General features: G+C 40.4%; 1 protein-coding gene across 1 annotated transcript in view; it reads right to left on the bottom strand.

Annotated features, from left to right (window-relative positions):
• The window catches only part of LOC135525927 (centrosomal protein of 170 kDa protein B-like), a 45,409-nt gene extending 30,146 nt beyond the window's left edge, over nucleotides 1-15,263 (bottom strand). The window contains 4 exon segments of the mRNA XM_064953901.1: nucleotides 562-640; nucleotides 1,571-1,660; nucleotides 12,864-13,001; nucleotides 15,137-15,263. Coding sequence (XP_064809973.1) covers nucleotides 562-640; nucleotides 1,571-1,660; nucleotides 12,864-13,001; nucleotides 15,137-15,214 — 385 coding nt within the window. The 5' untranslated portion in view covers nucleotides 15,215-15,263.
• Between the last annotated feature and the right edge of the window lie 1,599 nt (nucleotides 15,264-16,862).

The raw sequence follows: 16,862 nt of genomic DNA, 5'->3' as shown, positions 1-16,862 counted from the left end.
AAAGCATATTCAAACTGGAGCCATTGGGTTAGAATAATACGTGTCACTGACACTTGCCATTTTGGGTAATTATTAATCTGTGCAGTTCTTGAAGCTCTAACTTTGAGAACTCAAGACATGTGACATGTAGCATGCATGGTAAGTTCTGGTAAAGCACACTAAACGTCTACCTTTAAGCAGCTTTTGTCCCAGTTATCGAAACTTATTTTCACTATTCCTGTTTTTCAGCTCGGAGGTTCAAGGGTCCAAAAGATTTTCAGTCTAGAGTTGGACATAATCCAAATCCCCTGACTCAAACCACAGGGAATTAACATATTGGGAGAGTTTGGTGCACAAACCAGAGAGGGGAAAAGAAAATGAATGTTTTAAATTCCTTTCAACCAGCAAGTATAGACCAAAGCCTTATGGAATTCAATTGTTTGTAAGAAACTAGCACAAGAGAGCACTTAGAGGTTGAAAAGTGCACATCCTTCTGATCCAATCAAGAAAATCCCCAAACAATAAAGAATCAATAAAACAAAAAAAGAATTACAATCATTATCAGAAAATCAAAAAGGATATCATATCCAAAGCGGATGACATCAGCGAGCTTCAGGGTGATGTAAGTCTGGTCTGGGATTCTCAGATCATTCACAAAAGTCTGGGGAGAAAAGAGATAAAAGTTTGTTTTGGTGTGTTTACATTGAAAGCTTCAGAAAAATCTAGAGGGTAATTATTTGTTTTCACAACAATCATGATTAGTTCAATACCACTGGAATAAAAACAGACACTGGCAACAGTGTCTGTCACACTGGCAACAGGTCATTAAATTGCTTGGTGCTGCTTAGCAGTTGCCTGTGAGTGAAATTTAAGCTATCCTACCTGTAAATTAAGGCATTAACGAGATTATGCAGTTCTGTAATGGCCATCTGCCCTGAGTAGGCTGAGAAAGGCAGTCAGGGGACAAGTGGGTCGAGAGCAGGCTGACACAAAGCACTCACACACCAGCAAAAGCTACACGACTTAATTACATTACACAATCTAAGTTACACACAATCCAGAGGTATAGATACTGTATCGCTTAGTGGAAGGTTAAAGCCTAACAGTGCTTGAAACAATGTACTGTAAGTAAGAGGGCTCACCACTATAAGTAGACTAAATAAAGAGAATTGTCAACGTAAAAGGAAACAGCCATGGTACATTTCAGTAACAAGCCTCTGATGTTAAGTTCTGCTCTGTTTAGAGTGGGCTGCTACAACTGCTGGTGCCAAGAGAAACACTACAGTGAAACAAAGGGCAGTCTTTCCCTCTCCTCAGTCCTGTGCTTGGCTGGAACAGTGCAATGAAGTGGCAATAGTACAGGGGAAGGTGTCAGGGGGAAGGAGGGAGAAAGGAACACCAGAGAAAAAGCCCAGGCCAGCGGAAAACACAGTACTCATTACTGCTCTAGCAACTGTCTCTGGCACTGAGAGAGGGCTCTTTTGTGCTAAGGCCTGAGGGACTGGTAGTGGTGCTCTGGACCCTCCAGAGAGGGCTGTGGCTGGCTGGATCCTTTATTCAACCTGTATGCAGGGGACATGATGAGACTCACCCCGTTCAGGCTGCCCAGGTCCTTCACCATGTGCTCGTCTGTGGCTGGGTCGTAGTTGACGACAGCATGCTGCTTGTCCACACTGCGCGACTGTAAAGCAACAGAGAACATACCTGAGCATCTCATACTGACGGGCAATGGCTAAGAAACTTCAGACTGGATACTGTCATGAGTATAAGCAGTAAAACAAAATATCCACAATGAAGGCAACATGCATGTACAGTAGATCACCGTGCTCATAGTCAAACAGATAGGCCTTTGAGTTTGCTTACATGCTTGCAAATGATCCCTATTACTCCTAACCAATACAAGCCGGGTCATTATGGTACCCGCTGGTTGAAGACAACCCCAGTCTGACACTGAACAGGCAGAACGAGCACTTTACACAACTCAACCAATCATCCCGGTCCTCAACAAGCCACCAGCCATCAGGGCAGGAGGACAAGAAAGACAGCTCTACTGTAGTTCTGCTCATTAATTAATGGGCAGAACAAAAGCAGTAATTAAGGCAGGCTGAGCCACTCGCTCTCTCTTCCACTCATTATTCACTCCAGGCCTCCTCTTCACCACAAAGACAGACCATTCACCCACCTAACTCATTTGCAGAGTTATTACTGTTACTATCGTTCCTTCTTATTGTTGTCACATGCTGCATGTTAACCACAGTGGCAGTTGGTGCCATTTAATATTAGGGAGGACACTTTTTTTATGAGCATGGCCTTATTTCTATTACAGTATATTGGATGACAGTCATTCATTTTCCATTCACCCAGCTCAATGTAACAGATAGGTTAAGGCTAATACATGATAATAACATTTTCCTTATACCAATCATCAGGTTGCTACAACCTAGCCTACAAATTAAAGTTTAACATTGGTGCACACTTTCAAGAGAAAAATTGGAGTCATCAAGGTGACAGACAGTAACGCATTCAATTTGCACACTCTTGCCTGCATCTAGCTCCTCTAGGGTGTAATCATTAGTTCAAAACAGTTGCAAAACGTTGTGTTTAGTAACCAAAACAAGTGTTTCTATTAGACAAATTCAGGTAGATGTCCTTCAGGGAGACAGAACATTGCAAAACAGTGTATTTTAAAACAGTTATTTGGTGATGTTAATATATTTAGTATAGTTTTATCTAAAAATGATAACTTAATGTTAAACTATTTTTCTGAAGTTCAGAGTTGGATGGTCCTCCTCTTCCTCCTCTGAGGAGCATCCACTGGTTTACCACTGATTTGGAGAATTGAGAGGCTCTGGCTTTATGGAGTAGCTATTTTCCTGTCTCAATTAGCACTGGGCAAGGCAATGGCTAGTATGATTATCCTGCTTTGTTTGGTATTATCATCAACACTTTGAAAGCTCTACAGTATTGAGTAATTTCCATGTAAAAGGATCCATGAGCATCAATGTGAAATTCATTGTAGCATATCAAAATTGGGTGTTAAATGAAAGCAAAAGATATATATATATATATATATACACACACACACACAATACATTACATACATTACATACAGTGGGGCAAAAAAGTATTTAGTCAGCCACCAATTGTGCAAGTTCACCCACTTAAAAAGATGAGGCCTGTAATTTTCATCATAGGTACACTTCAATGACAGACAAAATGAGAAAATCCAGAAAAATTGTAGGATTTTTAATGAATTTATTTGCAAATTATGGTGGAAAATAAACTTTTGTTATTGACCAAATACTTATCTCAATACCTTGAAGTATATACCCTTTTTTGTCAATGACAGAGGTCAAACGTTTTCTGTAAGTCTTCCCAAGGTTTTCACACACTGTTGCTGGTATTTTGGCCCATTCCTCCATGCAGATCTCCTCTAGAGCAGTGATGTTTTGGGGCTGTTGCTGGGCAACACGGACTTTCAACTCCCTCCAAAGATTTTCTATGGGGCTGAGATCTGGAGACTGGCTAGGCCACTCCAGGACCTTGAAATGCTTCTCACGAAGCCACTCCTTCGTTGCCCGGGCGGTGTGTTTGGGATCATTGTCATGCTGAAAGACCCAGCCACGTTTCATCTTCAATGCCCTTGCTGATGGAAGGAGGTTTTCACTCAAAATCTCACTATACATGGCCCCATTCATTCTTTCCTTCCTTTACACGGATCAGTCGTCCTGGTCCCTTTGCAGAAAAACAGCCCCAAAGCATGATGTTTCCACCCCCATGCTTCACAGTAGGTATGGTGTTCTTTGGATGCAACTCAGCATTCTTTGTCCTCCAAACACGACGAGTTGAGTTTTTACCAAAAAGTTATATTTTGGTTTCATCTGACCATATGACATTCTCCCAATCTTCTTCTGGATCATTCAAATGCTCTCTAGCAAAATTCAGACGGGCCTGGACATGTACTGGCTTAAGCAGGGGGACACGTCTGGCACTGCAGGATTTGAGTCCCTGGCGGCGTAGTGTGTTACTGATGGTAGGCTTTGTTACTTTGGTCCCAGCTCTCAGCAGGTCATTCACTAGGTCCCCCGTGTGGTTCAAAAATTTTTGCTCACCATTCTTGTGATCATTTTTACCCCACGGGGTGAGATCTTACGTGGAGCCCCAGATCGAGGGAGATTATCAGTGGTCTTGTATGTCTTCCATTTCCTAAGAATTGCTCCCACAGTTGATTTCTTCAAACCAAGCTGCTTACCTATTGCAGATTCAGTCTTCCCAGCCTGGTGCAGGTCTACAATTGTGTTTCTGGTGTCCTTTGACAGCTCTTTGGTCTTGGCCATAGTGGAGTTTGGAGTGTGACTGTTTGAGGTTGTTGACAGGTGTCTTTTATACTGATAACAAGTTCAAACAGGTAACAGGTAACGAGTGGAGGACAATGGAGCCTCTTACAGACAAAGTTACAGGTCTGTGAGAGCCAGAAATCTTGCTTGTTTGTAGGTGAACAAATACTTATTTTCCACCATAATTTGCAAATAAATTCATAAAAAAATCCTACAATGTGATTTTCTGGGGGAAAAAAATCTAATTTTGTCTGTCATAGTTGAAGTGTACCTATGATGAAAATTACAGGCCTCTCATCTTTTTAAGTGGGAGAACTTGCACAATTGGTGGCTGACTAAATACTTTTTTTGCCCCACTGTACATACATAAACACACACAGTTGAAGTCGAAAGTTTACATACACCTTAGCCAAATACATTTAAACGCAGATTTTCACAATTCTTGACATTTAATCCTAGTAAAAAATGCCCTGTTTTAGGTCGGTTAGGATCACCACTTTATTTTAAGAATGTGAAATGTCAGAATAAATTATGCTTTTATTTCTTTCATCACATTCCCAGTGGGTCAGAAGTTTACACACAATAATTATCTGGGAGCATTGCCTATAAATGGTTTAACTTGGGTCAAACGGTTTGGGGTAGCCTTCCACAAGCTTCTCACAATAAGTTGGGTAAATTGTGGCCCATTCCTCCTGACAGAGCTGGTGTAGCTGAGTTAGGTAGGCCTCCTTACTTGCACACGCTTTTTCAGTTCTTCCCACAAATGTTCTATAGGATTGAGGTCAGGGCTTTGTGATGGCCACTCCAATACCTTGACTTTGTCCTTAAGCCATTTATGCCAGTTTTGGAGCAGTGGCTTCTTCCTTGCTGAGCGGCCTTTCAGGTTATGTCGATATAGGACTTGTTTTACTGTGGATATAGATACTTTGTACCTGGTTCCTCCAGCATCTTCACAAGGTCTTTTGCTGTTGTTCTGGGATTGATTTGCACTTTTCACACCAAAGTACGTTCATCTCTAGGAGACAGAACGCATCTCCTTCCTGAGCAGTATGACGGCTACGTGGTCCCATGGTGTTTATACTTGCGTACTGTTGTTTGTACAGATGAACGTGGTACCTTCAGGCGTTTGGAAATTGCTCCCAAGGATGAACCAGTCTTGTGGAGGTCTACAATTTTTTTCTGAGGTCTTGGCTGATTTCTTTTGATTTTCCCATGATGTCAAGCAAAGAGGCACGGAGTTTGAAGGTAGGCCTTGAAATACATCCACAGGCACGCCTCTGATCGGCTCAAAAGATGTCAATTAGCCTAACAGAAGCTTCTAAAGCCATGACATTTTTCCAAGCTGTTTAAAGGCACAGTCAACTTAGTGTATGTAAACTTCTGACCCACTGGAATTGTGATACAGTGAATTATAAGTTAAATAATCTGTCTGTAAACAATTATTGGAAAAATGACTTGTGTCATGCACAAAGTAGATGTCCTATCCAACTTTCCAAAACTATAGTTTGTTAACAAGAAATTTGTGGAGTGGTTGAAAAATTAGTTTTAATGACTCCAACCTAAGTGTAGGTAACCTTCTGACTTCAACTGTATATATATAGAGAGATATTATTAGAAAAAATGTCAAACATTTTCCATCCTATAAATTAGGACTAAGCAAAAGCTATGATTTCTGGTCAAAGAGATGGAAAAGGGGTATTAGAAAACATCTAGCAGAAAGACTTTAAAGGTACTAGAAATACATCAAAACACATATTTTAGAGGGTGATGTCCATAGACTTCAAAACAAATACTACAAACTGGCAGCAGCTTCCTGCTTCATATCTAAAAGGGTGCTTATCCTACATAAATGCAATTTACCCTTTACAATTGAAAAAAGTGGAAATGATACAGGGCAGATTTACTTACTTATGCTCCACTCTGTATGGAAGTAAAATAGCATTTGTATCAATTTACGCTCCTAACCCATATGACAAATATGTTCTCCCTTCTGTAACCAGAAGCCTGATCAATTTAAATTGGATTATACGCTTATTATTGGAACTGACATGAATGCCATTATTGATGCTATGCTAGATAGATCTGAACCTTCTCATAGCTCATCCCAAGTGAATGCTTCCATTGCACAATTTATTAAAAGATCTTAATGACCGTTGGAGACTTCAAAATCCCACAACTAAGGACTATACTTGCTTTTCTGTTAGATTTAAGACTTTACTATGTTTCAACATCTACTGATATTACAGGTAACCTGGAACTTATAAAAAAACATTACAGGCCATTCCATCTGATCATTCTTCTGTAAATTTCAAATCTTCCCAATGAAAAAATGTGCACTGAGATGGTTTAATAAAACTTCACTACACAACTGACTTCCTTTTTCAGTTTAAAATCATTTCAATTATTATTCAATTTAAAATAATTTTTTGAAATAAATTATTCCTCAGTGTAGGACTCAACTATGGTATGGTTAGCTGTAAAAGGTTTTATAAGAGGAAACACTACACATTTCTCACATTTCCAGAATGTAAGACTTCAGAAGATCAGTGAATTGGAAAAGCATTGGAAAATGTAGGAAGACAACTACTCAGAGAGAGAAATTGGGATAAAAACAAGTAGACTGAAACTTAAATGACCTGTTGCAACAGAGCAGAGGGTGTGACAAAAATACTGTTTAAGGGAGTAGGCCTAGCCACTTACTGGCACTGCAACTTAAACATGCTGAAACAAGATCATCAATACAGCTATTCAGATCCCATACTAAGGGACTGATATCGGATCCTACAGAAATAAATAACTTTTAGAGCATATTAGTCAGTCATACAGTTCTTCAAATAGCTTGATACTTCTGCTTGTCGGCGGTTGCTGGAGAAACTTGCATTGCCCACACTTTCTCAGGAAGGAACAGTTTAATTAGAATAACCTGTCACTTATTCTGAACTGAAAACTGCTCTTTTAAATATGAAGACAGATAAAGCACCTGGTATTGATGGAATACCTCCTAACCCCTTCAACTTTTGGGATGAGCTAGGATCAGTTATTATTGAATTGCTTAACATTGCTAATGAAAAAGGACAACTCCACAGAGATATCAACACAGCTACTATATCCCTAAGAAAGGAAAATAACTCACAAATTGGGCTAATTTTCATCCACTCTGTTTAATTGGAACAGAAATGAAGATGTACAGTGCATTCGGAAAGGATTTAGACCGCTTGACTTCTTCCACAATTTATTACGTTACAGCATTATTCTAACATTGATTAAAGTTTTTTCCCCTCATAAATCTACACACAATATCACATTAGGACAAAGCAAATACAGGTTTAGAAATGTATTAAAAAACAAATAAATAAAATATCACATTTACATAAGTATTCAGACCCTTCACTCAGTACTTTGTTGAAGCACCTTTGGCAGCGATTTTAGCCTCGAGTCTTCTTAGGTATGACGCTACAAGCTTGGCACACGTGTATTTGGAGAGTTTCTCCCATTCTTCTCCGCAGATCCTCTCAAGCTCTCTCAGGTTGGAAGGGGAGCGTTGTTGCACAGCTATTTGCAGGTCTCTCCAGAGATGTTAGATTGGGTTCAAGTCCAGGCTCTGGCTGGGCCACTCAAGGAAATTCAGAGACTTGTCCCAAAGCCACTCCTGCGTTGTCTTGGCTGTGTGCTTAGGGTCGTTGTCCTGTTGGAAGGTGAACCTTTACCCAAGTCTGAGGTCCTGAGTGCTCTGGAGCAGGTTTTCATCAAGGATCTCTCCGTACTTTGCTCCGTTCATCTTTCCCCTTGATCCTGACTAGTCTCCCAGTCCTTGCCGCTGAAAAACATCCCCACAGCATGATGCTGCCACCGCCATACTTCAACGTAGGGATTGGTGCCAGGTTTCCTCCAGACGTGACACTTGGCATTCAGGCCAAAGAGTTCAATCTTGGTTTCATCAGACCAGAGAATCTTGTTTCTCATGGTCTGAGATTCTTTAGATACCTTTTGGCAAACTCCAAGCAGGCTGTCATGTGCCTTTTACTGAGCAGTGGCTTCTGTCTGGCCACTCTACCATAAAAGGCCTGATTGGTGGTGCTACAGAGATGGTTGTCCTTCTGGAAGGTTATCCCATCTCCACTGAGGTACTCTGGAGCTCTGTCAGAGTGACCATCGGATTCTTGGTCACCTCTCTGATCAAGGCCCTTCTCCCCCAATTGCTCAGTTTGCCAGGGCGGCCAGCTCTAGGAAGAGTCTTGGTGGTTCCAAACTTCTATTTAAGAATCATGAAGGCCACTGTGTTCTTGTGGACCTTCAATGCTGCAGACATTTTGGGGTACATTTCTCCAGATCTGTTCCTCGACGCAAATCCTGTCTCGGAGCTCTACGGACAATTCCTTCGACCTCATGGCTTGGTTTTTGCTCTAACATGCATTGTCAACTGTGGGACCTTATATAGACAAGTGTGTGCCTTTCCAAATAATGTCCAATCGATTGAATTTACCACAGATGGACTCCAATCAAGTTGTAGAAACAAGGATGATCAATGGAAACAGGATGCACCTGAGCTCAATTTCAAGTCTCATAGCAAAAGGTCTGAATACTGTAAAGGTAAATAAGGTACCTGTTTTTTATACATTTGCAAAAATTAATTTTAGAATACGGCTGTAACATAACAAAACGTGGAGAAACTCATAAATCCTGACCAAACAGGGTTTATTAAGGGTCGTCAGGCAGCCGATAACAATCGCCGCCTGTTTCAAGTGGTTTCTGAGGCTTCCAATCTGGATAGCCTGTGTACTGTGTTATCATTAGATGCAGAGAAAGCCATTGACCACTTAGAGTGGGAATATTTATGGCTTGTTCTTGAACCTTTTGGTTTTGGGGCTAGATTTATACATATGATCCACACCATTTATGTGAATCATTTTATTATATCTACTGGCACTACCCATTCTAATGTATTTACCATACAATGAGGATGTAAACAAGGTTGTCCCACCTCCACTATACTATTTGCTCGCTCTCTTGAACCGCTGGCACAAAGCATACATCAAAATTCGGCTTCCTCACATATAAAAATCAAACAAACTGATCAAGCAATTGCACTACCATTTCAATTAGATCTCAATGCAGATGGCATACTGCTCTACGTCAAAAACGCTCAGAAAATCCCTCCAGTCAATAATGTCTATTTTTACAGCATTTCAACTTATGGTCTGGTTACAAGAGCAACTGGTCCAAATCAGCTCTACTACCTCTTAACTCAGCTATGGGAAGCGTGCAACTACCAATCATGAACCCAGTGAATAAGCAAATACCTACTTCTCCATTACCATATCCCCCTCTATTCACACTACTTGCAGGAAAAACTACTTACTGCCTTTCCTTCCAGTTCTCTGCTGCCAGTGACTGGAACGAATTGCAAAAATCGCTGAAGCTGGAGACTTACATTTCCCACACTAACTTTAAACATCTGCTATCTGAGCAGCTAACCGATCGCTGCAGCTGAACATAGTCCATCTGTAAATAGCCCACCCAATCTACCTAGCTCATCACCATATAGTTTTTATTTACTTTTCTGCTCATGTATCACTCCAGTGGTAATCTGCTAAATTGTAATAATTTAGCTAATATTGCCTACCTCCTTACGCCATTTGTACACACTGTATATAGACTTTCTTTTTTCTATTGTGTTATTGACTGTACGCTTGTTTATTCCATGTGTAACTCTGTTGTTGTTTGTCGTGCACTGCTTTGCTTTATCTTGGCCAGGTCGCAGTTGTAAATGAGAACTTGGTCTCAACTGGCCTACCTGGTTAAATAAAGGTGAAATAAAAAATTATACAGATAAGCATTTGAGATCTAATCTTAAATTGCACACACACTCCAATATGGCGTAATAAAGAATTCTTAGCATGTTGGAAACCATTTACAGTGCATTCGGAAAAGTATTCAGAGCCCTTGACTTTTTCATAAAAAATAAATTAAAAAATTAAAAAGCCTATGTGCTACAGCCTCATATCCAAACCGATGCGGACATGAGGCATGAGCCAGAAAATGTAGCCAAACTTTAAATGATACTTTTAATGACATAAATACAGGCTAAATGCCAGTCATGTTTGACAAATATAATGAAGGATAATTAACATTATGTTGAATGAATCAAGCCTTTGGACGTTACTCAAGGCATGGTTTGTTCATTTCAGATGGTCACAAGACCAGAGAATGAAGGACAGTGCATGTTGCGCACCGCACATCACCCAACTCGATTCTGAGTGGAGGCAGTCAGCATTTTGAAACTATTTAACCATAAACTTAATTGTTTAAAACATGGACGTTTTATGTCATTTTATGAAGCATGTCTTATCTTGTTTCAAAGTAGCCTAGACAAAATATGACTTTAGAAATGTTGAGGGAATTATTTTCTAAACACATAATATGGCATTGAAATCAGCATTTCTCTCATGATCTATTGGTTTTCAAATCAACGTTATTTTAATTGTCCAGCAGGAAAAGGGATAATCCTCATCATATTAGTAACCCATGCTAGCTGAAGCACCTTCAGAGCTCCCCTTTCTTCATTTCTAACAGATATTTTCATATCTGTCACATGAAACGGTTTGCGCTTGGGGTGCGCGTTTGAGAATTGTGTTTTCCCGCTAATTGCATTTTGGAACATTCGCGCATTGCCTATAGCCATGTACGCATTTTTGAGCTTTTAATATGAAGAAATAAAACATTACGATTTTAAACTAAACAGTCTGATTGGTTGCATCAGCGTCCTTGCTTTAAAAAAAAAAACGATATGCAGTGGTTGTATGAATTTTGGATCAGTTGTCCAAGAGTCCGTTTTGAACCATATATTGCTTTGATGATGGGACGCCATTACTGTCGAGCCCTGGAGAGCATTAATTTATAAAAACATAAAGTATTTGGTTGTAATTGTAGCCTAATGGTGCAATATGTTACAGGCTACCAAGGGTGGCCAACCAGGAGAGCCTTAAAAGGGGAGTGTTGTATTTTGAGACAGGCTTGAATATGCAAATAAGCCAATAGAAAGACTGTAGCCTATATTTGTCTGATTCTCTGTGGTAAAAAAAAAATAGTAATGCATTTTATTTTGTAAAGTGGCATGCTTACATCATCCAATGACGTAAAAAAAGTTTGGGGGAAATGTGGGGACAAAAAAATAGGAGGGAGATTTTACCGAAATTCTTATACCAAACTTTGCATCTGCACAGTTCTTCCAGTAAATGTTTTTATACTGTTAAAAGTGGTACTTGTGCATAGAGTTGTATGTATTGTTACATTTTGAAATCAATATTTTTTGTTTAGCATACATCTTAAGTGAAAATTCCTTTACCGTGGAATTGCCCTTGACGTAAAAAAAAGTCTGGTCTCATAATAAATAAAACACCACTCAGTTACAACATTACCCCACTTTCCCAGAGGAATGTCCATTTATCTTATCTGAGACGAATGTGACCTCTGGCACCCCACAGCCGTTGCAGAGTGACGAATACAGTTTCTCTAAGGACTTCATGGCCTACTTGTTGGGCTTGTAGAGGCACATACTGTTCAGACAGACTTCTACAAAAAGAGACAACATCAAGGCCCTAAACAACTTTCATTTGAAATGGCTCCAGTTCCACATCTGTCAAAAAGCCAAACGGAATGCTCACATGACAGACAGTCACCAAACTGTGGTTTTTATGGGTATTGTCATTTTACATTGTGCTGCAAATACAAAAACAAAAGACTGTACAATGCCAAAAAGGGACAAGACTGAAATATGCTTGGGCTATAGAACATGCCAGACCAGAAAGCATGCACACTTAAAGAGAGATTATAAGTAAGCATCATTTCCAATAGGAGAGGCTGAGGTTTTGCTGGAGCCAGTGATGCCTGAATGTGGACAAGAGCAATTTTTCAATTCTACACGCAGATGTGGTGGGCTGGGCATGTTGAGCAAACCACAGACTGAGGAAAGTGTATAAACTATTTTGAAGGCAGTGTTCTTTTTTCCAGTGGCAAGAGCTAGAAGGCAAGAGCGAGAAGTACACAGAAAGAAACTCCCAAATGATTGCATTTTGTTGCATTTTGCGTTGACATTTGAGGGAGGCAATTCTCCCAGCAGTCACTGCTCTTAAAACACACACGTGCACAAATAAACACCTCTCACGTACACACAGGTCAACTCCCACAGATCTTTCGTACATTAATAAAACTTGCTTTCCTTCAGTCAGGACCCTAATATAGGCGTCATCCTTTCACAAGAGGGTGGATGGCCAGTTGATTGGCTAAGGGTCACATGACAGGTTGATGGCATTTGGTGTCTAAACAGAAGGTGCTGCAGATGTCATTCGGTACTCCCTAAAAACACACCACAGCCATACAGCTACGACTGACAGTGACTTTTCATAGCAGGTTAGGAGAGCATTTTAGCTAATCCTAACCCTTTTCCTAACATTAATCTAATTATCCTAACTTGCTACTTTAAAGCCAGTTCTGGTAGTAGCTGTATGGAAGTGCCGTGTTTTTAGGGAATCTTGACGTTGTACACACCTGCAGCATGAGTTCGCACTCCTCCCGGCCCACAAAGATCATCTCCGGTGGCAACCGGTGTCTTGTGCCTGAGCTGCTGACCAGGAACCATGACGTCACACTCATCTTGGAGCCCCGACTCAGAGCCTTCTTAGCATGCTGGGAGGGGCGAGAAGACTTGATATATTAGTCAACATGTAGAACAGTAGATTCTTGTTGTCACCACATTCACTGCAATTCTGGTACCAAATTTGGACAACTAACAACTCAATTAAATATTTTCAGATCTATAACACAATCACCAGAAATTAAGATATAATATTTCCTAAACAAAAAGTTGTTTTATCCCAAATATTCCCATTAATAAAAAATAATAAAAATTGATTGAGTCTTACTAGCTAGGTTTCTATCCAATTGGTGACAGACTTTCATGTGAATATTCTAAATTCCTCCTAAAGATAAAACGACACAACAGTGGTAGGCCTGATCACCGACAACAACGAGACAGCCTATAGGGAGGTCAGAGACCTGGCCGGGTGATGCCAGAATAACAACCTATCCCTCAACGTAACCAAGACGAATGAGATGATTGTGGACTACAGGAAAAGGAGGACCGAGCACACCCCTATTCTCATCGACGGGGCTGTAGTGGAGCAGGTTGAGAGATTCAAGTTCCTCGATGTCCACATCAACAACAAACTAGAATGGTCCAAACACACCAGGACAGTTGTGAAGAGGGCACGACAAAGCCTATTCCCCCTCAGGAACCTAAAAAGATTTGGCATGGGTCCGGAGATCCTCAAAAGGTTCTACAGCTGCAATATTGAGAGCATTGCCTGGTACGGCAAATGCTCAGCCTCTGACCGCAAGGCACTACAGAGGGTAGTGCGTATGGCCCAGTACATCACTGGGGGTAAGCTGCTTGCCATCCAGGACCTCTACACCAGGTGGTGTCAGAGGAAGGCCCTAAAAATTGTCAAAGACCCCAGCCACCCCAGTCATAGACTGTTCTCTCTACTACCGCATGGCAAGCAGTGCCGGAGTGCCAAGTCTCAGGCAAAAAGGCTTCTCAACAGTTTTTACCCCCAAGCCATAAATCTCCTGAACAGGTAGCTACCCAGACTATTTGCATTGTGCCCCCCCAACCCCTCTTTTACGCTGCTACTACTCTCTTTCTTATCATATATGCATAGTCACTTTAACTATACATTCATGTACATACTACCTCAATGGGGCCGACCAACCAGTGCTCCCGCACATCGGCTAACCGGGCTATCTGTATTGTGTCCTACCACCCCCTCTTTTATGCTACTGCTATTCACTGTTCATCATATATGCATAGTCACTTAAACCATATCTACATGTACATACTACCTCAATCAGCCTGACTAACCGGTGTCTGTATATAGCCTCGCTACTCTATATAGATTGTCTTTTTACTGTTGTTTTATTTCTTTACTTACCTATTGTTCACCTAATACCTTTTTTGCACTATTGGTTAGAGCCTGTAAGTAAGTATTTAAGTAAGCATGTTGTAGTGCACACAGCATTTAGTATCCACTTACGTTTTCATGCAACAAATACAAATCTAACGTTCAATGTGTTTCCAGCGCATTTTCAACTCTACCAAGAGTTTGTCACAAACTGTTGCATTAAATAACAAATGTACCTACTCTGGTCTTAACACTTTCACTACAGCCAACAGCTTGCAGATACAGTGCGGGTAGGTTCTGCAGGTAGGTTAGTCTACTTGATGAGATTATTATGGTTAAGAGAATATTTTTATTTGTCAAACAGCAGTCTAGCATCGACCACCATGTCACCAGAACAAGAACCTCGACAGTTATTGGAAAGGAGCATCAAGCTCATTCTGTACACTTTCATCACCCTATGAAGTTCATCATAACTTATTTAATCTGTAGCCTAATAAACTGCATGATTTCCCGAGTCGTAGTGCGAGGACCACACACCATGTCATCAAGTGACTCCAAGTTGACCTCAATATTTGCGCAAAAAGGTGTTTCCACCACCATTTTAGAAACACAAAAATGATCCCACCACGTTGAACGAACAAATGATCTATCAGCATTTATAAAATCATACCAAAACTTCCCGTTTCCATCACTGTTTTTTAAATGGTATAACTTTACTTGCATAAAAACTGTGGATGGAAACGTGGTTCATGTAATCAAGGTATGAAATGCTTGTATTGGAAAATACAAATCTCTTTTTGGGCATAGTTGTAGTCAATTAGCAGTGTACAAGTTATTATAATTATGTTCTGGTCCCCCAACCTTCCGCTCCGACAAAAATAGACCCGCGGCAGAATCTTGTTGTGTACCCCTCTTCTCAGGCACGTCTGGTTGTGTCATCAAGTGATGCTCATGCACACACTACACCCAACACAAACAGGGATTCCTTCTTCAATACAGGCCTGGTGAAAAGGAAGAAATTCCTTCATGTTTATGCCCCAATTTATTCTCCACAAAGCTGAGCATGACACTTCCCTCCAACTGTTGCAAACACAGCAACCTACAGTCTACAATATACATGATTGAGTATCCATTGGATTTTCAGCAGTTAGCGTCGCCCACGGTTGGCCACGTGTGAACTACAATTGACACTATGTTCTCACGTTTAGAAACGCCAATAATCATCGCTTCACTTTTTGAAAATGATTTCTTGCTGATATGAAGGATACGTTCCTTAGGTTTCCAAAAGCGCACCGCAAGCAATGCATTGTAATGTTCTTAAGCCAATGAGTCCCACTAATGCTGCCGTGTTTTGGACTTCGAACCTCTTTAAAACATTTTGAGTTTGAGTTACAGACTTCTGAGTTGTACCATTGGATTAGTCTATTTCTTCTGCTTCTGTCTATGTGAATAACTGGGGCTGAGTTAGAGCGGTGTTTGTGAGACAAGAGAGGATCCCGAGGGGCCCAGGGCCCGAGGCCCTGTATTTTTTTTACAAAAACGTGTGTAGAGTCTGAATGGTTTGAGCTACAAACTATTAAAGATATCTATGAAAAACAGAGACTCTTAGGAACACGTAACATGTTTTGCTTTATGGAGCTCACAAGCTACACAAGAGTTGTTAGAAGGTAAGTGGTTCTTCTACATAGATCATAGGAAATCCCAGGACAGTCTAATACTGTAATAAGCTCACACTGGAGTCTGACAGAAACTCCAAACAGTTGTCACGGACTATTTGGATATATATATTTTTTTTACATTTGTCAATAAAAAAAACTCACAAATGCAACTGTTTGTGTCAACTTGTTGTGTCTTGTACTTGTACTGGTTGTCCTGGAAAGAAAATGGTTAAACACTTCATTGTGAGGCTAAATATAAGGTCTGGACATGCAGATAAATGAAAACCCATTTTTTGCTGGGGTCTCTTTCATATCGGTGAGAAATAATTTTAAAAAGTGAAATTACTACACACCTTTTATAGGGTTAGTGTTCCTTGAGGGGCATATATCCATGTTACAGCGCTTGTTACTGGAAGACAGACAGAAGACCATCTGTGCTAATTAGCATGACCAGAACACCTGTGTGTAAGTGTAACTGGGGAGGAAGTGTAGTTTGTCAACTGGAGGTAAACACATTATGGATCTGTGCAAAACTGCTACAGTAAGTCTATTTTATTTGAAATATTCTTTCTCGCTGTAATGAAAGATAACGGGCATATCAGCATATCACATGTTTGGAAAACCATTTCGTAAGCGACGATTGACGTTCCTAAACGTTAAGTTTACACGGAGCCAAATATGGGGGAATGTAATGGCTGAAAACACTACATACTGAGTAGAAGGATTTAGAGCTAGCTAGGTCTTATCAAGTTAGCATCGTTAAGGTACCCGAACAAACATCCTAACTCCTCAGTTCTGATCACCTTTCCTGATATTAGTCCTACAATTCTGCTCAATCATGCAGCCAACCTAAATTGCTGTTTGCTTAAAATGACCGACCATTCAACATTGGTTTGGAACGAGGTGCAACTAATTAAACATATGGCTAT

This window comes from Oncorhynchus masou, chromosome 32 (assembly GCF_036934945.1).
Source record: "Oncorhynchus masou masou isolate Uvic2021 chromosome 32, UVic_Omas_1.1, whole genome shotgun sequence".
Lineage (NCBI taxonomy): Eukaryota > Metazoa > Chordata > Actinopteri > Salmoniformes > Salmonidae > Oncorhynchus > Oncorhynchus masou.
The sequence above is the reverse complement of the archived record's forward strand: the minus strand, read 5'-3'. Positions and strand labels throughout refer to the sequence as shown.